The sequence below is a fragment of the Artemia franciscana genome, chromosome 2 (assembly GCF_032884065.1).
Source record: "Artemia franciscana chromosome 2, ASM3288406v1, whole genome shotgun sequence".
Lineage (NCBI taxonomy): Eukaryota > Metazoa > Arthropoda > Branchiopoda > Anostraca > Artemiidae > Artemia > Artemia franciscana.
In genome coordinates, this window is record NC_088864.1 from 37,348,606 (window position 1) to 37,374,443 (window position 25,838).

Consider the following 25,838-nt stretch of genomic DNA (forward strand, 5'->3'; position numbering starts at 1 on the left):
AATTCCAAATACCTCATTTCAAAACTTAATTAATAATAGTACCACCAAAGCAAATACTGTCCAAAGAATTTATCATAACACCGGTACGGCTAAAAATCATATAATTAGTTTTACTAACATTAACACTTAAAAAACTGAGACTAGTAAATTTATTCAGGTACTGCAAGACATCATTTGCGCGAACTACGAGATCTAGAAAGTTCGCCTCTGCAATTGTTATTGCAGTGTCGTCTGCAAATCAACATATACTAGACATACATACAAAACATATAAGAAATCGTATCAACATATACTAGAAGTCAAAGTGGTCCCAAAAAAGATCCTTATGGAACTCCACAATTTGATTGTGTGTAGCACTTGAATTATCATTAATCGCAACCCGCATTGATCTTTCATGCAAATAGGATATAAACCACTAAAGACAATTATCCCTGATACCCAAATCACTAAGTCTACGCAGCAATAATTCAAAATCAATCGTATCGAAAGATTTTTTAAAATCAATAAAAATTGTTAGCGAAAATTTTTCCAATTTCAAATGCTATGTTGATATTATCAACCAAACGATGCACCATATAACTTGTTGAGTGGCCCTTTCTAAATCCAAACTGAGTATTGCGTAGTTATCCCAAGGACTCAAGATGTCTATATAGTCGTCCGTACATAGTTTTCTCATTTTTTTTTAAATAAAAGTAGGATTGATATTGGTCTCCAATTAGCCATTTCTTGCTTATTTCAACCCTTGTCCTGTGGTATGAATCTCGCCTACTTTTGAGCATCTGGATATTGGCCTTTCTCCATTAAAAGATTAATCAAGAATAAAATAAATGATAATAAATAGCATGCAGCAGCTTTAAAAGCTTTAACTCTTAGGCAATCTATCACGGCTGAATTCGACTTAATTGCCTTCGTAATATTCTCAAGTTATAGCATAGTACGGGGCTCGATAACCATTGCGTTTTCCTACCATATTTCGTCAATGAAGCCTTCATTCACACTCAAATCACTAGACTGAGCAATATCACTTCTAATTGAAGTCCTAATCTTTGAAAAATATTCACAAAACTCATCAACAATATGCTTCGGTTCAACTACTCGCTTTCCATTCACAAAAATTTCATCAGTTTTATAATTTTTACGTTCACCAATCCATGCGTCATTTATAATTTGCCAGGTACCTTTCGCATCACCAGCATTTTCACTAAACTTTTCAGAATAATAATTTCTGATAGCGGATCTCCTCAGAGAATACATCAAGTTCCTTGCTTGCTTGAATCTTTCCAAGTCTTTTTGCGTATTTGATTCCAGATACAAACGCTAAAGCTTGTTTCTTTGTTCAATATTTTCTATTATTGCAGCATTAATCTATGGTTTTCTAGGCTCTTTTTTCCTTTTCTTCACAATTTTATCGGGCAACAATAATCATAAACTGGTAAAATTACATTTAAAAACTCATTGAAAGCGACTGAAACATCTTCCTTTTCTTCTAAAAGTTCATCCCATGATATACAACTAATAGCTTCTTGTAATCTTCTCAAATTTACCGACTTAAGTTGCCTTATTTACATTTTTCTCGACTCTTAAGAGTTCTCTTTACTCAAAGAATTGAACGAACAAATTATTGGGAAATGGTCAGATCCCGGTACAATCGCAACACCACAAACTCATTTAGAAATCAAACTTCCAGGCACAAAAAAAATTATCACTTAAAGTTTCTGGATGATCAGTTATTCCATCTGTTGGAAAATAATTAGACAAACCCGTCAAATTAAAAAAAAAAAAAAAATATTCACCTCATCTAGGTGTAATAGGTTAAAATTAAAATCACCCGCATAAATACAATCTAAATTATTCACTCTTAGTCGTGACATAAAACATTCAAAACTCTCAAAGAACTCCCCAGGAACACCACCAGGAGGCCGGTACATCAGGCAAAGCAAAATCTTTTTGTTTTCTAGTTGCCCCTCTAACAGTTTCAGTCTTACCGTCAATCCAACAAGTCAATCATCCCTCTCCCTGTACCTTAGTTGATCCTTCGGTATGAGAGCAAGTCCACCCCGCTGCATTACAGTTTTAGTTTTGAAATCAATGAATAACCTGGAAAAGAATACGAGGAGAGAAAATAGAGAAATCCATGGCAAGAAAAGACTCACACGCGCCGTGAATGTCAACTTGACCATCACAAGACTCTAGAAAACAAGATATCTCTAAATACGATGACGTAATATGGCAATTCCACTGTGAAAGACAGATTGATAAATCCTCCAATACATTTATATCTCCGCTCATAAAATCCGCATATTTACTATATCACCATGGTTTAACATTTATATCGCAACATCATTGGCAGTATTCGATGCCAAAAACTTATCCGCTTGAAAAGGGTTACTTTCAAACATCTGAAGCTGTGAACGCCGGTCTCTTTGATGACATTTAATTGCATAATTTGAACATGGGATTAACAATGGAAAAGGATTTTCAGTTCATAATGCACAACCGTATGATAAAATAATTCATGCACGAAACGCTTCACATTTAATGACATTAACATAGACAGGAAAGGGGAAATAAGAAAAAAGATAAACAAGGGGAAAAGAAAAAAGAGATAAAAAAAGTTAATAAATACTAAAACATGTCCTCGATTGACCAAAGTCTACATGGACTGTTCTCATTGGGATGCGGACAAAAATAGGCCCTTGATCAGACCAAACACACTTGTTGCAATATTTTTCACGAGCTGTGTTAAGAATATCCCGCCGCTGGCCGGTTAGAATTTCCGAAGCAAAATACCACTTTTTGCAAGTTCCTTCTTAGCTGTGTAAACGCTTTTCGTGATATCTTTGTCACGAAATGTAATTAGTACAGGGGCGATTTTTTCAGACCGCACTGAAATTCCAAAGGCAAATCGGTGCCCTTTGTTTATGTCAGCATCCGTTATTCTGGCGAGTTCCACCTTTCCTCAAAGGATATCTAACGCCTTTGAACAAGAGCTAATCTAGTCTCGAATCTTGGTCGATATCATCTATACGCCGCTCAATCCGAAGTATTATATCATCAAGAGATTCAATGTGACTTTTCTTAGATTTCAGTTGTTTTTCAGTTTCAGTAAATTTCGGGGTATATCCCACAATAATAGATTGATAGACTTCCAAAACGATGTTTTCACTCGAGAAATTCATTTTATTAATCGAAGCTAAGCGGGTTTGCACCTCTGTTTCAATGTCCTTTCTCAAGTTATCCTTAGTGCGAGCAATTTCTATTTCTGTCAACATTAATCGTGCTATTACTTCACTAGTCTCACTAACAGCACTTTTGCTCTGAGTGGCTGCAGTTTTTGTAACCATGGAAATGGACTGATCAATCTTTTTGTCTTCTTAAATTTTTAAAGGTAATCATTCTTTAGATTCAGTTCATCAAAAAGCTTTTCTTCTTTCTTCGAAGCTTCATTCTTGTTTGATTGGAAATTAAGTAGGTTAATCTCCGTTATTGTCTGCTGATTTTGAGAATATCATAATAATGTACCAAATATTTCCAGCTGCCTAATATAATCTTCATGGAGTCTATAATTCTGACAGGCCATAGAGGATACCCTGCGAATTTAGCAAAAGCAAGATCACCCAATTTATATAAAGCCATATCAAAGAGACATATTGCCAAGGGGGTGTTATGGATCCCCTCTAATAAACCAAAAATCCAAGTTATCAGTATCCAAATGAGTTATCGTGATACATTAAGTCCTTTAAATGTAGTCAGAAAAGATTTAATTTCTTGGTAACTGAATTGATTCATTTTTGTTGTTTGAAATATTTTAGTTTATTCTAATTGGTGTATTCAAGGTGTGTAAATAGGCGTTTGAAATTGAAAAGGGCGGAGCGAGAGTGAAAAAAGAGAAATACTGATTTATAGCGATTATAGTTTCTCGTTAATTTAGTTTATCTAGTTATTTTTTTATTTTTTTCTCGAAGCCGGTTTAATTCAATTTTAAAGGAGCTGGAAAGGACTTTTTAGAAAAAGGACTTTTTTCTACTTTCCTTACAAGAACGGAATTGTTTGTTTGTTTTTGTTTTAAATATGTCACATGGTAGAAATGTTAAGGTGGCCAATTTTCAGTATTAATTAATACTAAAACTCAATTCATTTTATCCGTGACTAATGATAGCCAATTTTTATGCAGAATTTGTTCTCAAGCCGATGCAGATTATTTCCTTAAGTTTTCTCTCTTTGATTAGTTTTCTTCTTGCATAAACGGGTAAGAAAAGAGAAGACAATGCGCTGCGATCAATAAGCCAAGCGCAACGAAATAATTTTGTCTTTATTCTGTCTGAGACCGTTAAAAAGGCCAAAAGCCACCGCAAATTTTATTTTGCAAAATTTGATTATTTTTTCAAATTTAAGCCATAATAAGCCTATGGCTTACTCTGTTTTTGTTTAAAATAAACAAATAAAATAATGATGCAGGACTGTATTTGTTCCTCTGTTAAATGAATACTTCGTGGAGGAATTTATCATGTGTCGATGGTTCTATCCAATGTCCAGACCTCAATGAAGGGTTCAGACAGTTCAAGCTTTTCTAAGAATATATGAGAAAGAATATATTAATTTTTTTTTGTGGAAAAATGATCAAATTGTTTTAAATGGCTTATGTAGTAGAGCTGCATGTTGTGAATTAGGTCAAATATAAATGAAAAACGAAAATATAAGAATAGGAAAAGAAAATGCAAGAAGCAAATAAGAACCAAAAGGAGAGAAAATTTAAAGCGAACTTGTGTTTAATTTTAACCTTTTTTTGTATAATTTGAAACCATTTTCACGAATGAGCCATTAGACTCGTTCAATTTGAAAAAGTTACGTAGGGGATGAATGCTTCAAAAAAGATAAAAGAAAAATTTGAGGTAGAATTGTGATGCTACCCTTTGGACCAATTTCGAGTAAAAAAAAAAACTCTACTTGCATTATTTAATTTATTATGCGTTTCACCTAGCTACGCACATCCAATTTGGTTACCAGGTCCTAAAGGCAAATAGGCTTATTGACACCAGAGCATCTTCCGTAGCAGTACTACTACGGTAGTAGAAGTAACAGGAAAAGTGTTGAACTTTTGCTTGGAGGAATTAATTGTAAATCATTATAAAGGTATTACTTGGGTAGTACTAAGTGAGCCAGTTGTAATGGTTCCATTAATTAACTGTAATATTATTAATTAAGTAGTAGTAAGTGAGCCAGTTCCAGATCGATGTATCACACCGGACAAAGCTGTTTTTGCTGGTCTTTTGCCTCGGTGGTTTATCCGCCAGTTAATCAGAGCAAGGTGTGAGCCTACGTGGTTTTTGTCTTTTCAATCCTAAAGGAGACCCGAGACGGTCAATCGTTTTGATCAAAAGCTTCCGTTAATCTATTGATATGTGCTTCAATCAACCTTCAGTCCATCCTTCAATCTTGACCAAAGCTAATTTCAAGTTTAATTTTAACTCACGGCCTAATTTTTAGTTTCAGTTCAGAGTCGGCTAGTGAAATATCTACCGTCTCTGAAATGCACTGATTTGGCTTGTCTTACATGGACTTTGGTTGCGCTCAAGCGAAATCAAAAATAAAATAGGAAACGTATTTGGTTTTCAAGTTCTTTTTCTGCACGATCGCCTTGTACTCGAGGTTGAAATTTTTTCTTAAAACATTAATTTTCTTATTTATTTCGGAAACTGTATAATCTGGTTTCAATGTCTTTACTGTCCGCAATATCCTGTCAAATGCAACACTTTTCTCGTTCCGGTTCTAATAAACTCGCGTTCCACGTTTTAATTTTCTTTCGACGTGTCTCCCACTGTTGTTGGCGCGTGACTGACGCAATCCTTGAGCAAAACCAGTCTAGACAATCAATCACCAGCGTCAACCGTTTGAATGATTCAAATATTCTATCAATCACCATCAACGCATGACTCTAGCATCAAACAAGTTTCTAGACGGTCAATCGTGCTTGAATCAATCGATTGACGGAAGCTTTTGGTAAAAATGATTGATCGTATCCGGCATCCTTAAAAAAATATGGGGACAGAAATCTTATTGTAAAGCAATAAGGGACGACCTCCTAAAGAGTAGTTTATGCCATAACTTGACATTAAAGGAAGTAGTTGTTCTTCAATGATGCTACACCTTGCTTTGCTACTCCTTGTCTTTTCTCTTTCGCCTCACTCGCCCGGGAAATTAGGCGAAGCTCGTGAAGTAAGTGAACACAATTGCGGTAGATCTTATACAAACCTCGCATAAAGATAGATAGGGCTAGGTAGAGAAAGATTTTGGAAGCAAAGGATTATTATTTTTTTTATTTAAATCCTGTTGAAAAATGAGCCTAAAGTACTTGGTTATCCATCCTTAATTGTTTTTTTTTTTACGTAAGTTTTACTTAAATTGTACAAATTAAATACAAGTGTATCTTAATGTCAGGCTTGATGCAAAAATCTCGTTCTAGATTAAGTTGTTTGATTTCGTTTGTGATTTATATCTTTGAACATAACTTTTAATTCACGTCTCTTATGGGTTAGATACTTTCTAGCTAACTACTTCAGATTGACTTTCCAAATGTAAAATTAAGATATTACGAAACCTTTTCAAGTTATTTGTCAAAGTGAGCTTATTAGAGCCCGTTTCAGTACTAAAAGGATTTGCTCCTCATATAGTTTAATTTTTGACAAAGACGTGAAAACGCACTTTGTCTGCGTCTCTATAGGAATTGACCGATCGATCATGGATTCTACCAGGAGATGCTATTTTATAGTCGCTTTATGTAATATGAGGATAAACGCAATGTTCTAATATCTATAATTAGGTACTTTGTTTCACTGTGTAGCTAATCCAACATATCAGTATCCTAAGAGATAATGAAAAAAATCTATTCGTTTGTATATTATATAGACTACTGTATATATTTTTTTGTGTGTGCACTATATATTGTATATATATTTTTATATATATTATGCATATTTTCAATATGTACTATGTATTGTTTGTATATATTACATACTGGGGTTATCATCCTTTTCGTCTTACTTAATTTTCTCTTTGCCAACAGGAGAAGAAACATTTTTAAGATTAATGAAAAAGGGCCTAATTTAGTGATTGAAAAACTTATTTTTTTTGCAGTCTGCTTTCTGTCTATATCCCTGTTTTTGTAAGATTTTTCGTACAGTTTCGCAAGTCAAGTGAGATAAATGGTGGATTGTAGGATTCAATCTAAATACAGGCGAAGAAGTCTGTTTTTTTCTTAATCTAAATTTGAATATGTGCTCATTGGCTGCCATACTCTACACGATTTCATCCTGAAAAAAAATTATGGAATTACATTTAATGTTAAGGTAAAGAAGGGATAATAGCAATTAAGATGCTTTGGGGGTTTTAACCGAATAAGGCTAACTGTAACATTTCTAGGACTAGGTAGAGAAGTGTAAAATAAATTTTCACTCCCTTTTAAAATAAATAGTGAAGTAAAATAAAAAAGAATGAATAAAAGAAAATCAATATAATAAAAATTTATTTTAAAAGCGAAATAATAGACAATGTTTCAAGTAACTGAAAATACTTTTCGATCGGCGAGTGTTGTTCTTAAAAAAGTCAGTGGTATTTTATGGGTAAGCTTCTTGAGTTCCTGTGTAAAATCTTGTAACATTTAAGTTAAGCTTAAACATCGGCATTATAACCATAAACGTATTAATTAAAAATGGAATAAAAATGTCTTTATTTTTGAGTTTCGAGACTCGATTTTGTCTATCCTGACTACAAAGAAGAAGTTAGCGCTTGATAAAACTTATAGTTATAAAATGAATTAGCATTAATTAACGGCTTGAAAGCGTAAATAGAACTTCAGCTCATACTTGCGACCAAAGTCAGCTAAGATTCAACAATCCCTTGTGTAAATATTCTGATAGAAAAAAAAATCAGGGACGTCTTCCTCCCATATAGGCTAGATGGGGTAAAAAGTTCCAAAAGATTGAACTTAAGGGGTTCAGTGGGAATGAGATTTTATTTCAACAAGGAATAATTTTGGGCAGTAATAAACTTGCTAGGTGTGAGACTCAAATAAAATTACTCATTCAAATCAGAATATTATTCCTTGGTTCCATCTAATTAGTTAAACTTCATTTACGGGGTCCTAAGTATACGCGATTTAAATAAAACACAATAAGTCTCATATGACAATAGTAGATGCACGAAGAGAGGGGATGTGATAACATGTATGCTTTGTGTGTGCTCTTGATGGACCTAACATGACTGCACAGTATTTCAAATTTGTGCTTGATATTCTATCTTTGGTTCCCTAAAGTCCCGGAGGAACCTTGGAAATTTCCCTGTCAGTACTACTGATGTCGCATATTGTTTAAGTTGCATTCAATCTCGCAAGGGGACAAATCAACCGGTAAATTTGTATAACACCGATGCAAGGTTGAAATATAATGCTGAGTGGAAAGCAGAGATGATAATGTCTTTTTAATGATTGACCAAGGATAGCTAATGTATTATTCCGAGTCAAGTCTTTGTTTTTGGTATATTCTCTCCATTTTGATGGTCGTATAAGAGTATTTCTGTGCACCATATATGGCTCAACAACATGTAAAAATGAGTTGTTTGTCAAAGAAATTTTTCTGCATAAAAAAATTGCCTTTTAATGAAAACATATCAGTGAAATCCTGACACTTATCTCCCATTCACTGTCTTCTCTTTAGATTTTTTCCTTGTAAGTTTTAATTGTCTTATTTCCCGGGTAAAAGGTCACACTCTAGTTTTTACTTCCCTGTGAAGTTAAATGTACTGTAGTGCCCCTTTGCGTATTAGGATTATTAGTTTGCTTTTAAAACGAGGCATTTTTCATCTTCAAAGCTTTTCCACTTTGACTCATCGTTAAGAAGTGAAGACCACAATCTCTTATTCGTATTTTTCCTAGCTTTCCAAATCTTAAATTTGGGGTTAAGTAATAGTGGCTCTAATTAGCGCAAATAGTAATGTTACTCTAAAAAATATTTTGGAGGAAAGATGGATTGTCCTTAGACAACTTTTAGAGCTGTGAAGCCACTTACCCCATCCCTAGTATGCAACTATGAATGAATTATCAGCGCGAACTCGAGTCTTCGCAAAAAACATAGATTTTAATAAGTCATTAGTCGTCTTCTTATTTTTTTTTTTTATTGAATATGTTTTTTGTGTAGGACTTGTTATTATAAGATTAACTGAATGTATTTATTAATACAGAGGAAGAGGAGGAACAAGGTGCTCCGGAGATAGATCCTTTAGATCTCCTTGAACCAGTTGAAGTATTATCGAAACTACCTAAAGATTTTTACGACAAATGCGAAGCCAAGAAATGGCAAGAGAGGAAAGAAGCAATGGAGGACCTCGAAAAATTGGTGTCTCACCCTAAATTAGAGCCTGGAGACTATGGGGATATTGTTCGAGCAATCAAAAAGGTGTGTATTCCCAGACTCAAAATCTTCATTATAGAGTATATAATATAGATATAGATTATCTATCTATATCTATATCTTCATTATAGATTATAGAACCCTCCTTCATAATAGCTTTTGCGTACTTACGCATCCCTGTATATAATTTTAAGGGAATTATCACCCTGCAGCACCTTTGATAAGGCTTACTCCAAATGAAGGGGAATGGCAGCCTAATTCCTATCGCATATCCCTTTCTATATTTATTTGAAAGCCATGACAATTGTCAGGCAATTTGGGCATTGAAGTGATCGGTTCTAGGCGTCTGCTTCCCTTCCCCGCCTGTGCAATGACCCACCGACCCTTCTTTGTAATAGCTGATGCGTTATTATGCATCACTAACCTAATTTTGTGAGTGAATCAAATTAGTTAAATAAAGGATTAAGATAGAAATGTATATTAGCAATTTATCTTGTATGAACCTCATGACTTTTCAGGAATGAATGCGCCACCATGCGGTATACTTCCTCTGCAACCTGGAAGCTCAATATATAGTTTTTAATGCTTTTAATTCGATTGGCTAGAATTTTTAAGTGATAGCAACTTGGTGCTCTTTGAGGCAAAGTCGTAGTCTTGTGCCGCAAAACGGCAGAAAACACCACTTTTTTGTGGGATGATCTTTTTGTTGACTTAAAAAAGGCACTTCAATCTTCTTGGATTATTGTTCGGTACGGTTCCCCTGAAACAAAAGATTAAAGAATAAACACGAATTAGTGATTTTTCTTTTGCGAGAAAAACAAAAACAAAATTCCACATGTTTGTAGATAGGAGTTTAAAACATCTACAGCAGGGTTCTTTGAATCTAATCGTGTGATCTTTATTAAGATCACTTGCTTATTTGGGGTGTTATCCCCCTTTTTTGAAAAATTGGGCAATTTTCTCGGGCCTGTAGCTTTTGATGGGTAACATTAAACTTAATGAAAAATATATATTTGGAGTCAGTATGAGAAGTCACTGGTTTTGATGCATCAATTATTATCAAAATTCTGTTTTGTTTAGAGTTTCGGTTACTATTGGCCCAAGTCGCTCCTTACTTAGCTCGTTACCACGAACTGTTTGATACGGCGATTGATTCTCAAAAGATGTCCCGACTACTTCCATGTAGATTAACTTTAGAATGTTCAGTTTGGAAGTTCTTCATAATTGTCCATGCATAATCAAAGTCATATGATAAAAAAGATCCCGAAATAGAATGATTCTGGGGCTTTGGGAATAATTATTTTTCACCAAATTCTCGCAAAACTTTGAGGAAACCAGTATATGACTTGAAAGTCCATATTTCTGTTTATTATTTCTATTTAGAGAAAAAGTTTCAAACTTACTAGATTTGAGGTATATCTAAATAAAAACCATCAAAAAAAAAAAAAAAAAAAAAAAAGGAAATTCTAGCTTATAACAAAAAGTAATTGAGATTCTAGACTACAAATTTCTCGAAGAAAATAAGCTGCAAAGAAAGTGTCATTTTCTAGAAAAATAAAAAAATTGATTGTCTATAAATTCAGAAGCAGATTAGATTCTAGATCTGGTTTTGCAATTATTGTAGCAAACACTTAGTTTTTTCAATTTCATTTTATATTTACAAGAGCGGCTCTTTACTTACAATTTGTACCGTAAACTACATGAGCCAAGGCTCTCTTTGATATCAGAGAGGCTACCATTCCTTCACTTAACTGATTCAGATCTAACGTCCATATACTACATCTAACATCCATTTACTAATGCTACGAGAATGATAATCATCCGTGGAAAAGTATACCCCTTCCAATATTTTGTCGTGGGGGTTGGAGGGATATCTGAAGCATCAAAAATGAATTTTTGAGTTACCATTTCTGCACATTTCAAGTAGAATTCTTTTTAAATTATTTTTTTTATACAGATGTCCTCTCTTCCTATACCCCTTCCATGCAGGTAAACACATGAATGGAAACTTCTATGTTGCTAGTAAAATGTATTCTCAATAAAAGGGGAGGCCGTCACCCTGCATCATCTGTATTGCTGGCATAGCCCAAAAATGTTCCTCTGAACGAAAGGATACTAAGGGGGGGGGGTATACACCATCTCCCTATCGTGGCTGTAAGTTTATTGAACTGAATCCTTTATTTATCTTAAAGCACACTGAAAGTTACAACGTATGGTCACAAAGTACACTTTTGGGGGCTTCAGTCACCCCTTCCTCCTACCTTAGAAAGATACACTGACATTCCTTCATAATAGCTGATGTACAATTATGCACCATTTAACATAACTTGATGATGCCTCAAACGAATCAATTCAGTTAAATGACGCTTAACATAATTGTCTATATTAACTTTTTATTTCCTATATAAATGCATGCAGCTTTGAGAAAGAATGTGCCACCGCTCTGCACTGTGGCTTTTGATAGTGGAAGCTCAATGCAAGCTTTTCAATAACTCTAAATCAGTAATTATCTCACAGATTTACTCGATATTGTTGCGGCCTTTTTAGGGCCAAAACTATCATTTTGTATCACAAAATGAAATACAACGCCACTGTCTTGTTGTGTAACCTCTTTTGCTACTAAAAAAGGGCACTGAAAATTAACATTTCTGTTTGAACATGCCTTTTTCTATAATCTAAGACCATTTATTGGACACGATCATTCCTGGAAAAAGAACCTTTATCCCTGTGCATCCTTCTTGGAAAGAATACTAAACTTCGCTTTTTTGTAGGAACTTGAAGCCTATGCAATAGGATTCTTTAATAATATTATCTTGTCTTATCTGAACTCTGATGCCAAATCTGTTGATGTTATATTTTGCTATTGAAATCTCCTTTTGAAAGTTTTGGTTTCTACTAGCACGAGCCGCTCTTTACTTGTGAACTTTTTGGCTATAATTCAAGGAGTCTGCTTCCAAGGGTAAATTAGTTTATAACAGAGGGTTGATCTGAGTAAGCATACCGGTAGAAAATATGATATGATTCGTTGTTTGATTCGGTAACAAAATCCGTATGGACGATTCCTCAAAGGTTCGGAGTAAGAGGAGCCGGAGGAATCTTTAATATTTGTTTTTTCTTCTGGGGAAGAGGAAATGTCAAACGATCGCGGCATATTTCAAATTTTCTGGAATCAGCTGAATGTTCAGCATTTAAGACGCCTACATTGTCTTACGTAAGGATAGTGCATATATATATATATATATATATATATATATATATATATATATATATATATATATATATATATATATATATATATATATATATATTTATATATATAGTTATATATATATATAGCAGGACAATTCATGGTAGCATGTAATATTAACGCTATGCACAATAGTTCATTATTACTGTAAATGACAGAATCTGGCAAAAAAGAAGCTTCCTAGTTTTTCACTGGTCGTGGACTGCTCATTTAGGCTCTAAAGCAGTTCATAATTTAACTGATGTTGAAAATAACTTTTTTTTAAAGAACTTTAATATCAATTAATTTCTAATTAATCTTTCCAGCTTTTAGTAAGTTCCCTGCCTATAGTTCCCTACAATGGTTCTTTGTACCTTCCATAACATTGTTAATATTTCTACCCTCTTAGTTCGTTCGATTTGAAGGGGAAGAAAATTTCAACTTTTCATAATTTTAATCACACTTTGGAGACATCTTCGCGTGTTTATTTACATTTACAGAAAAAGATCTGGTATAAATAACTGGTATAATTCCAAAAAAATAATTTGAATCATTCAGACTTGTACCTAATGAGGCCTCTGAACTTGAAGTCCCTGCCATTTTTCGAGATTTCCTAACTATTTGCCTATTTTCCTGTATAGTAAATTTGCCCCCTCCCCGTTCCCCGAAAAAGTGCATTTGAAGGGCACTGTAATCATGGACCTAAATTAAAAATTCCTAGGATTGTCTTGCTGCAGCGTTTTACTTATGGAAGCAGGGAACAGAAAGTCTTAGTAAATCATGGGAAATTGTATTTCTCGTTCTCATATGTCACTGCTTCCTTTTATTTTATTTTTTTCTATTACCTCTTGAGAATACTTCATAGACAATTTATTTGGAACAATATTTCCCGATTATGCAATAGAAACTTGATCTGCCGCTATTTTACTATGTTTGTTTGTCTAATCTTATAGCTCTTATAGACTTATTGTAAAGATTGAGATGACAATGAAGAAGAAAAATGCTCTACATAATTATGTCTAAAGTACAAAGTAAGAATAAAGTTTGAATGTTATTTTGAGACTTATTTTAAAAAGAAACGTAATTCTACCCATGTAAAATCGATACAGGTGTTGCTCAGCAACTGTAAACCATGGGTTAAAATTACTGCAACGCTTTCTTGGGCTTTAGCAACAGAAGTCAAGATTTTTTCTGACAGATAGCTGACAGTCACTAATTTTCTTCGTCTGAATGATGTGAGCCTGACTTTCTACATCATCAGAATACACAATGAGTGCATTTTCACATCAACACGGTGACAGTGCACAGTTTCTTATTAGAAAGCAAGAATGTTATATTATTTTTCTTGTGTCTTCGGGGTTGGGGAAGTTCAAGAGTTTTCTGTGTGAGAGGTAAGATCACAGAAAACTTTACCATTTCAGGAACCCAAAATTCCTCGGTTTTTGAAAAGGCCGTGGCTTCTTTTCTATCTCTGGTTTAATTTTGCTTTCCTACTATTTGCTCATATCCTCATGACATATGATGAATATGCAATACAAATCAATGATATTCCTCTAACTTTCTTTGAATGCAAGTCGTGCTGAAGATCCATTGTCGTGTAATTTGTTGTCCTTTTTGGTCATGTTGCATGTCAGATTGATTGATAGATCCAAGTTCCCACACGGAGATTCTCAATTCGTTGCTGCTTTAAAAGAAAATCATGGATTATTCTGGTGTAGAAAAATTTGGGGAATTACTTTTAGTTGGTAAAGCTTGAACTATTCGTTTACGAGTATATCACCCAAAAATGCTTAGCTTACAGATTGATTAAGATCATTACGCAATAAACATCCTACTTAAATCTATTCGAGTAATGGATAAGTCCTAAATCGCAGAAGCATAGTGAATAAAGGTGAACTATATCAAATACGACACAAACACTATAACAAAAATGGTTTAGTTTTAGACTACAACGGACATCAAATGATACTGGATTTTAATGAGATCGTTTAAATGTATTACTACTTGATGTCATACCCTCAGGCAGATTGTTTTATATTTCTCTGACCCAGGAAACGTATATTTTATCTTTCGGCATCCTTTTCAGGATCATGAAATTAAGGGATATAACTCATAGAAAATATGGCGAGTGGGAAAACACCTTCAGTTAGGAGCTGGCTATGTTTTTTTTTTTCTCAGTGTTTTCAGTAAAATAGATATTCCACAATATTTAGGATAATTTTTATTCGATTCTACTTCTAGTATTGGTCCTTATTGTGTGTGAAGATTTGTGTTTTTAATATATATACTGTCCGATCATATTTGCTTATATTTAATAAGTCAGAGACTCCATGATCCTGAGCTTAATTAAGCAGTCACAGTCCCGTGTCGTCGGAATGTGTCCTTGGAAATTGACAAATGACTACAAGTCCAATTGGTACCTTAAGCTGAATTGCCGTATGTTAATCCATTCCAAAATTGCCACCTATTGACAATAGATGACAGAGGGAGAGAGTCCAAAGATTGGTCCAACTTTTTAAAACGGCAATTTTCTTGACTTTCTCCGGCGATAAAGTTTGACGGGATAAAGGACATTTTTCCAACTATACAAACAAGATTTGAAGTGTTAAGTATGCTTTTGGAATAAATATAAGCAAAGGTGAAACCGAAAGCACTTTCGAAGACGAAGCAGTGAGCAAAAGGAAAGAAAAAGAATTTTAAAAAGAAAAAAGAACTGAAAGGAAAGTTTCAGCTGCAGTAAAACATGATCAGTAAGAAAAAGATTAGTTTTGTTGCTGTATTTCGTTTTTTTTTTACCACAGTTGATACTTAATAGAAAGTTAATTTGTTAATTTTTGTCGGTCATAACACCAAGGTTCAGTTGGTTAACTAAGTAACGAAACGTTTTGTCAAAGTAAATAAAATTCTTAGTTTTTTTTTTTTAATCGTGTGTCAAAACTAATTAAAATACTTTACTACTAGAATTTTCCGGGGAAAACTTCTATTTTCTTTTTTAAAATTTAAGTATACTTCTTTTTTATTGGTGTTATGAGAGTAGATTTGTCACGAATAACTTTTTTTTTTTTTTTTTTTTTTTTTATAGACAGTTTTCTCTTGGGCTGTTGAAGAGACTGTATTAGTCTTAAATTCTTACTGTTAGTTTTATTAAGGGATGTTGAACCCAGTAGATACTATATTCAAAGGTGAATTTTTAGATCACCGTTTACAATTGATCATACACATAAATAAGACTGGTCTAGGATTAACTGATAGTGTTAGGTATGGTATGTCATAAAGGTAATATTAGCCCACCTCCTGTTTGTTTTAATTAAGCTCTGAATGTGCCCATTTTTTTGACAACAGTGAGCCTAAATTTACTTAGCTTTCTTTTGGTTTATTGTTTCGGATCTCATTAAGAAAGTCGTACAAAATAATTCATACCAGTCGACCATTATCTATTAAATAGTGTAAGCTTGTAAAGTAGTTAAATAAAAGTAAAATATAATGATATAAAAATTAAGTATATAAAAACCACAAATCGTTTGGCTTGTATTTCTTTTGCTAATTGCTTGAAACAAAAAAAAAAAAAAAAAAAAATGAAAAAGAGCAATTTTTGGGTACCAGCATTTTGTTGAATTTATCAGTGTAAGTTAGGGGAATGATTATCAATTTTTGGTTGCAAAAAGTACTTTTGCTGTCGGTAATAGTAAAAAAAAAAAAAAATCTCCACATAACAATTAAAAAAAAGGGTGATTTCTCAAGCTATGAGAAAATTCTTTTAAATGAGCAAATGATAGAATCCTTGGCTAGAGATTTTCCACAGAAATCATCTGATAAATTATCTTGTGAGTGCCTATAAAGGTGAAATCGCAAATATTGTTTGACGGCAGATTCGGAAGAAGTGTATCGCTACACTGGAATGAAACTATCCTACCTCCAAATGGGCGTTGATTCAAACTATCCTACGTCCAAAACCGCTACTTTTCAGGAGAGCTATTTGAAGTTTTTAAAATTATTTTTCCAGTACTTCAAAAAGAGGTTATAGGGGAACAACCGAACTGTAGAGTTTCTTTTGTATTGGCTATGTATTAGTGAAGATATTTTTGACCTACTTAGGTCAGAACGTCGAAGAAACTGGATATAGGATGGTAGTCATATTATCTACATCAGAACGAGACAATCCTAAGTCCAATTTTTGGACATAGGATAGTTACAGATCTGAGAAGCCCTGCTGAAGGAAGGCACAGTCCCTCCTATGTCCGTATTATATCAAATATTTCACCATATATTATTTTAATTTATATTCAAAGTATGACAAAATGAAAAATTACTATTCGAAGTATCAAAAGGGAAAAATAAAACAAAGTTAATCAGAATCATCCAACTCCGCAGAACCTTCTTTTAAACAGTCGAACGGAAGGTCTCTGAAAAAATGGTGGTAAGCTTCAGGAATCATTTTTTTTTTTACAAAGATCTTCAATTTCGTGGTACACTCTTTCGCGAATTGCAACTGGACCAGAATACAGCTTTTGCAAATCGTACGACCCAGCTGACTTCTTCGCTGAAGTTTTCCCCTTCTTGACCTCCTGATTGTTTCAATCATCTTGATGTCTTCAGCTGCCCAGCTGGTCCGAACACTAATCATGTCAGGCAATGTGTAATCAACTTTCAACACTTGGATTTCTGTGAAGTTCACTTTAACCCCGTTGATATTGACGTTAAAATTATCACTGGTCTCTCTAAATAGCTTATCAAGATCATGGAAATCAGAGATTCCCATTTCCTCTACTTTGCAAGGACTCTTCAAACATGCACTTTTTGCAATCTGAAACCACTGAGAAGGCATATACACTGTTTGGTTCTTATCAAATCTCTCTATGACAGCATGGACCGAATCGTTTTGATTTTGCTTGTGCCCGGTTTCAAGATACATGTGAGTAATTACTATCTTAAATCTACTGGCCTAGTGTAAATAAAGGGAAACAAGGTTCTTGTTCTTGTTTTGTCCTCCGCAATTGTCACTTATGAAAACAAATTCTTTTGCTCCTTTCTCTACCTTACTCACAATAAAGCTCTAAGCACAACTCCCGATTTCTGACGAGCCTCTTTTAGCAGTGCCTGCATGCCACATGTAGCAGTTTCCTTCGCGAGTATTGCAGTTATAGATACTGAGATTGTAACAGTGAAGTTTCGACTTATAGTAATAAGAAGAAACTTCTCCACGCGCACGCTGTAGGACCTTTTGCAAGTCAAAGCACGCTATGATAATCCTTTCAGGGTCCATCTTTCCTCTCTCTTGTTCCTCTGCCATAGACTTTCTACTTTCTTCCTTATTTCTGATGTGCTTACTGTGCTGTATAGTCAACTGTTCTTTCATCTGAGGGCTAGCATTTTCCATCGCAACACACTTGTCACATTGGTCTTTTTTGGGAGGGAAAAAGCTGAGATTGAACTCATGCTGAAAAATTTCTCTGTATTTGTCGGATCTTGTACCTTGCCTATTGTTTTCCAGGCACCAGTCTCGATAGAGTCTATAAAGGTGAGTATGACTTTTGATCCCATCCTCCAAATACTGAGATTTAGATCTATCTCTGCAGTGATAGCTTGGGGCTTTTTTCAAAAGTTTTATATGCTCCCTGCATGATTTAAGTTCTCTCATATCGGTGAATCTGCAGGATTCCTCTTTTCGACCTCTTTCATCCCTTTTCGCAGTTCCCGTACCATGCACTTTTTTCTTCAATGCAGTTTTCACCATCTGTTCAGAAATTCCTAGCGTATTTACGAAAAACAGTCGACAGACTTTCTCAGGTTCCTCATTAATGCACAAGAAATACGCTACTGAAAACACCCTCCTCTCTGCTTTTTCAGTGTCATTGTTCTTTCCCTCTGTTCCTTCTTCATGATAATCATTATCGCTCTTACGTATCCTAGAACGTTTTTTTTTTCTTGGCTTAACTAACTTGCTAAAGTATGTAGTTTCTTTGTCTATTAACATCACCCAATTCCCAGTAAGACCTGAAAATGGTTATTCGAGTCTCTTCCGGAATTCTTTCATAACACATCACCCTGCACTTACAAGGCCCTTTCATAGTCCTTTCTGGCACAGTCTTTCCTTTGCTACTAATGTGTTTGATGCCAGCATTCAACATCTTCTTTGCTATGTATCTTTTTCCAGCTGGAAGGTCTTCTCTTCCTCTTCTTTCCCTGGGCAGTAGGACTTTCTTCTGTTACACTAAGTTCACCAGTAGACGCACTGTCATTTTCCTCTATTCCACTAAGTTTGTTAGCAGATGTATTTCCATTCTCTTTTATTCCACTAAGTTCATTAGCAGAGGTATTCCCATTCTCTTCTATTCCACTACGTTCATTAGCAGAGGCATTCCCATTCTCTTTTATTCAACTAAGTTCAAAAGCAGATGCAGCACCAGTAATGCCTAGCTCACAAAAGTTCTCGGATTCATCCTGAATGGTAGCTTCGCTTGCACCTAAGGCAGAATCGTTATGCACAGAAAGATCTGCACTAGAGCCTTGCCCATTAGTTTGAAAGTACACGTCAAGATTCAGAATAGGAGTGGGTGACACATGAGGAGCGTCAGGAATGCACTGCATCATTCCCAGATCAAAACTAGTCTTTACTGTCAAACGAGAATCTGCACGGGTTTCATTCGTTTCAAACGAGCTGCCAGCTTCTGTGGTCATGGCCCATAGAATTCCTCCCAACTCTCCTGAGTAAATTACTGAGGTTTCTGGGTGACTCAAATAATTAGTGTTAGAGTTGCAGTCAGATTTGTTGCCAGTAGTTGTTGTCACAGCCGAACCTGGAAAAAAAATTGTTACAGCAATGTCATACATAAGTACTGTTTTTTTTAGGGCAGTCAAATCTTATGTTGAAGCCCCGATAACTGCAGCAACAGTGAGTTAAATAAAATAAGCTTTTTATGTTGTTTAAGTTGTTGCCAGATTTAAAGGTTGCCTCGTTAGATGTTTAGAGAAAATCTGATGTCACTGAATCACAGGTGTTGACAATACTGTATTTCTTTATGTTTACTATTTATATGCTGCAAATATTCAGCCTATTCAGTTCAGTTCACTTAATACTACCAAACTCTATAAAATAAACGGGCAGTATCCAGGAAGTCTAGAAGACTTGTATCCAGGAAGTCTAGAAAACTTGTAAACTACTAATGGACTTGTAAACCTATAAATCCTACTCTAAAAAATATTTAGACTGAAGTTGTTAGAGCTACAAGATACAATCTCACTCTCTTTTACAACATCCGAGCAATCATGGCTCATTTGAACCTATTAACGCCACTGTCCACCAGAAATACAGGTTGTCCGGCACATTTTAGTAGTCACACCAACCATTTCATATTCCCCACTGTAGAGCTAGTGAACAGGCAGAAGGGACGATGTAAAGTTTGACCTAAGAGATTGTGTCTAACCAGTAAAACCTTATCAGTATTAGTGGAAAGGTCAGATAATACTGTAATAGTAGATCAGATGTTGTAAAATAGAATCCCTCAGTTCCAGTGGGCACAGTGCCAGTGGTGGGGATAGCTCAGGGATGGCAGCTACCAAACATTTAGGTACTCTACTCCAGTCTGCCACAAATCCCTGATTTTTGGATACTCTTTGCAGAACGTTGGATATATCCAGCATATGGTTTAGATACCATATACCAAACGCTGGCCTATTCCTAACGCTGGATACCTGTTGCCAATAAAGTATTGATGAGTACTGAAGCTGAAAAATAAACCAATCAGATTTCACTCATAGTGAGATAGGTCAGGGTTAGAGTGCCAACAGATATCCAACGTTTGGCATAGTGTATCCGGCGTTAGGCATAGGCTATGCCTATGCTTAGATGATACGGCGTTAGATGATAGATATATCTAACGTTTGGCATGGGTATCAAAAATTCAGGGTTTGTGGTTGACTGCTCTACCAAGGAATGAGCTGATGTGACTGGCCAGAGTGCACCAGAGGGGACCTGAAGAAATCCACAATATCTAAGGAAAGCACAATGCCTCAATGGTCTACTGTCTAATGTTATAGTAACATTGAAAAGGCAAAAAAAGGAACCAGAATAAGAATCAGACAATTTTCTCTTACCTTTCCTGGCTTTCTCTCTAGCTAGTTCCATTAGTATTCTTCCTCTATTCATTTTGCAACTTCACCCTTCCTTCATAATTGCAAATTTTTACCATAAATATTGATGGTGGTGAAGGCAAACGTTGCCATCAAATTATCCCATATCCAAAAAGACCTATCGATACTTTAGAATGGCAATATCCTAAGTCCAAATAAACTATCCTATGTCCTGCAACTCATGAAAATTTACTGCTTGAAACTAGCCCAAGTCCAAATAAGGACATAGAATAGTTTCACGGTGTGAGAAAAGCAAATTTGCAACATAGGATAAGAAAGAAAAAGGCTTTCTAGCGGCGTAGAGCCAATTCTGACTGCAAATTTGGATTCAGCACACAATTTAGCACAAGATAAACTAATAATCGATTTTTTCCATTTTTGGACATAAGATAGTTTGATTCGTAGCACATTTGGAGGTAGGATAGTTTCATTCTAGTGTAGCGGTATGTATCGTAATATTGAAATAGAAAGGTTGCAAAGTAGAGTCTAAAATGATTAGGTTGTCTATAGGAGTTGTTGAAAATGACAATGATTGTAGGGAACCGAAAGTATGCACAGGGCTGGAATTGCTGCCTTTTTTTTGGGGGGGGGGGTACACATTGGTAAAAAAGGAAATGTAAATATGTGTTCCGGCTTCGAGTTCCGGTGGTTTCTGCTTGATGCAGAGAAACTCAATTGAGACAATTCAAAAGGCCTTATAAAGTATACATGTTAATGGAGGGCCAATATTTCAGGATTTATAATTTCTAAAAATGGATCAAGTTTTTGAGTAAGGAAGATTTATTGGGCTTCGAGACTAGGCAAAAATGATTTTGGCTGTAAAGCTGAAATTTTGCAGATGATTTTATTTAAAGAGATTGAAGTTATGTAGCATCAAACCAAAGTAAAAACTTTCAAAAAGTCTGAAAATAAGAAGAAACAGAAATGTAGTAAGTAGAAATAGCTGACAGCAAGTCTTACGTAGTAATTCAAAAGGTGTTAAGGTTAAAATGTACATTTAACAATATAGTACTGAATAAAACTGCAACTAACCCAGACTGCATTGTCCTTCTGTTAAGCAGTTAAACCTTTCCCTTCATTCTTTTTTTCTTTTTAACCGCTCAAAGTAAAAATAAAAATAAAAACTACGTGGAGGTTGTTTTGGAATCTATAATATTGTTTATTTTTTTTTTTAAGAGCAAGGCATAAAAACATCGGAGTAAAAAACTTTAATAACAAAAGTCTTATTTTCCAAATATTCTTGCAGGCAAGAAAAAGAGGTAATTCACTGTATGTAAATTCAAGAAGGTTCAAATCTTGTAAATCAAAGAAGAAACCGAACCTTAAAGTGACACGTCGCTGCAGCGTGCTCAGTTTAGGTCACATACAGCAAATACATACGACGAAAAAAATGTCTTAAAGGATTTTTGACATACTGCAAAAGACGTTTTATTCTTAGACTAATATTTTAAATGTAAAAAAAGAAATCTAATTCGTATTTGTTTATAAGGTATTTGTTCCTGTTAGATCTTTTATAGTTTTTTCCTGTTACCAGTTACTGAAGGCTTAAGTAATTTTCAATAATCTGGACAATAGTTCACAATTGTTTAATTTATTCTGTTAATACTTTATTCTAGATATTCCAGAAAAAAAATCTTTAAGTAGGCAATGGTAGGATGATTTTTCAACCTGAGAACACTGGCTTTTAACTCTTCCATTGCCCGTTTAGGTATATTCTCTCTTAATCTGTCCCCTCTCTCTCCCTCCCTCTCTCCTCTCTCTCGCCCTCTCTGTCTCCCTCCCTCCATCCCTCCCTCCCTCACTGTGGCCTGTATTTGAATTAAAACTTAGAATCCAGGTATGTGTCGAACAATTAAATATCCGAACGGAAAAGCTGAATTTTGTTTGAGTGACCTGAGATGCAAGTTTGGAATCCCTTTTTCAGTTTTGATTCGTTTAAATCCTGGCCTCAACTTTTCAAAATCATCGTCTTTACATTACATTTAACCTAGATGTTAATGATATTACGTTTGAAAGAACAACAGAACTAATCGTAGCTAATACTATGGTTAAATTTAAGATGAGATACATGCTCTAAACCTTCAGAAAATAAAAGAAGTTCTTGCATAAGACTAAATCTTCTACGGGAACATTGTGTCTTATCAAGATGCTACTGAAGTAGCTTCGAGTGGATTTTATTGTGTTTTTTTTTCTTTCAGATTATAGCTAAAGACACGAATGTCAATGTAATAGCAAATGCAGGAAAAAATTTAGCAGCTCTAGCTAATGGACTGAAAAAGAAGTTCTCACCATATGCTGTCTCTTGTGTATCTACAATCTTAGACAAGTTTAAAGAGAAAAAGGCAAATGTCGTTGCTGCAATGAGAGAAGCCATTGATGCCATCTATCCTAGCGTAAGTTACTTTGGTTCGTCAATCGATGCGTCTTTTCGGAAAATTACGTATAAGACTATAGATCAAAGAAAGATTTTCTTTTAAGACTTTCAAATTAACAGAAGTTTCTAAGCTTAAATAATATGTTGTTGCCTGTCGAATTATTTTAAGCTTGCGAAAAATTAAGAAAGAACAACGCATTTGGTTTAAATAAAGCAGTGGTTTAATTTAGATAAAACGCTAAGTAAGCATTAAATAATAGTAAAAAATCCGAATATTTCGGCTCCACGTCCGGGAGCCTTTCTCAACTGAAGAAAAGAAAAAACTAACTTTAAGTAAAAAAAAAATTTTTTTTAAATACAACCATCTAAAAATCGACAACTAAACGCACAGAAAGAAAAACAAGTAAAAATCAAAACAAAGAAATACAACCCGCATTATAAACAACTTCCAGACCTGCTGTTGCTCAATTGAACAAGACAAAAACGGAAGTCTATTGTGCACAAAAGGCAACTCGACTCTTAACAATTAGTAGATAAATGAAATATTATAAACTACTTCCAGAGCTCCTGCTTAATTTAGGTTTAAATATGGGATTAGTAGATTTTACTTTTTTGGAAGGGATACAGCCTGTAAATAGATTGATCGATGAGCTGTTTTTTTTCTTTTTTTATTCTTTTTTTTTCGTAATTTATTTAATGGCCATAGTTCATCGTAAAATGGAATTTGAGACATTTGGTGACTACCATGAACTACCGTATGAAATGAACATTGTAATGCACACATTGGGGAGGAGGGGGACAGAGACTATCCTCTATCCTCTGATATAATTTTTTCCTTACCTTAGTCTTACCTTGGATGTTAGCATCGCGTTATTTGCTAATATTTTCTTTCTTTGTTTCATCTACAACTGCAAGTCAATAGCATTACTCTTTTGAGGAGATCCTAAGCTCTCACTCACCCCCCCCCCCCCTTGTGGTCGTAATTCAGTTATTTCTTATCACTTTTTGGCCAACTGTATCACTGTATGTTTTTCATTTATGCCAAAAGTATGTTATGTATCCTTACGGGTCAAAATGAACTTAAGAGTGGCGTTTTTTTTTTTTGTTGTTGTTTTTTTTTTTTTGCAATCTTATTGCTTTGTTTTTTCCTAGTGTAGAGCATATAATAACTGATTAGATTATATACGAATAGTTCACAGAGTTTACCGCTATGTATAAACTCAAAATGCGTCTAAGCTATATGAGAAGAAAGGAAATAGGAGGAAATGTGTTTAGATAGTTTTACACAAAAAAGTAGAATATTTTTTATTTTGCCTGTCATCAACTTTTTGGCAATCGCTGAAAATGTCAATGCAAAAAATAATATCGTATTTACATCATATTATTTTTACCTTTGAAGTAACAAAAAGGTTCGCAAAAAAAGCGTTTTTGCTGCCACTATAATATCAGGATCAGTCACTCGGTTTCTCCGAAGAATTCTTTTTTTTGAATTTATGTCTTGCAGAGTTTTTAATACCATTTCATTGCGTACAATACTGCTTATGATTATTTTTAATGTCTTAACTCATCATTCGAACAATTTTATCGTGTTGAGTATTTGGGATAAATCATTATTAATGAATTTGCCAATAACATATAAATGGCAACTTGAAATTATAATTTGATACTTCGTTAATCATGGCAAAGAAATTGAGCTTTTTAGAATATTTTTAATGCTATTTTTCATGTGGTCCATGGTCTGTAAGTTTTTCTAGGCAATTTAATATTTTAGAATAAATTATCACCAGATACATAGAACTCGACAAGATAGATATCAATCGAAGAAATACAATATTAAATTCTAGCTGAATTTTTAGTTACACTTAAATTATTCTAGGTATATTTGGGTATAAGACATTTATTTCGTTATCCCTACTTTACGAATAAGCTTAAATCAAAGGATGTTTCCCAAGGACAGACTTTGAATCATAAGCAAATCCCGCTTAAACCTATTCGCCAGTCTCTATTGAAATTAGATTTGTTCAAACTTTACATCTTACAAACTGGATGATGTAACTGTTTTGGTTTGTAACACTATGTGGGCCAGCCTCTATAAAATTGAATATCTTCCTTAGTTGATTAGGGGAAATCAGCCTTTTTTTCTGACTGGAACCTGGCAAGACAACAAATGATCAATCGTCTATAAAGAGAAAATAAGTCTGTGTTCCCTCTTTCATGATGCTCAGATCAACAATCAGCTGTCTATTCTTAACATAGAATGCTGAGCTTAAAAATGATGCAGCGATATGAATTCTGTAATATTTTTCAACCAAAATACAAATAGAAAACTGCCTACCTTTGCTCGCAATAACATTGATTAATTAACGTACAGAAGGGATGGTCACTGGGATTTCCCGTACAAAATCCGTGTCTTGCTACAGTTGCTTGAAATAATAGAATATGTTTTGATTTTATTTGATCATTTTTAAGATTGGTCACTCGGGGGCTTATAACCCACCTTGTATACCCTGTGTTTGTGTCCTTTGGCATAATAATGACGACATAACTCAGCTACAGAGGTTTATTGAATTCCCCTTCGTGAACACAAAAAGCCAATTTTCTTTTGATTGTTTTCATAATTTCATATATTCCAAAAAATTCATATTTTTATATGTTAAAATTTTTTTGGCTTTCTTTCTTCTAGGGGAGAGGAGTGTCGCATAGT

General features: G+C 34.4%; 1 protein-coding gene across 1 annotated transcript in view; it reads left to right on the forward strand.

The window, feature by feature from the left end:
* LOC136041136 (cytoskeleton-associated protein 5-like) overlaps positions 1 to 25,838 on the forward strand; it is a gene marked incomplete in the record, with an annotated part of 192,220 nt that overhangs the window by 75,880 nt on the left and 90,502 nt on the right. Inside the window, 2 exon segments of the mRNA XM_065725677.1 lie at positions 9,235 to 9,449; positions 22,959 to 23,153. Coding sequence (XP_065581749.1) covers positions 9,235 to 9,449; positions 22,959 to 23,153 — 410 coding nt within the window.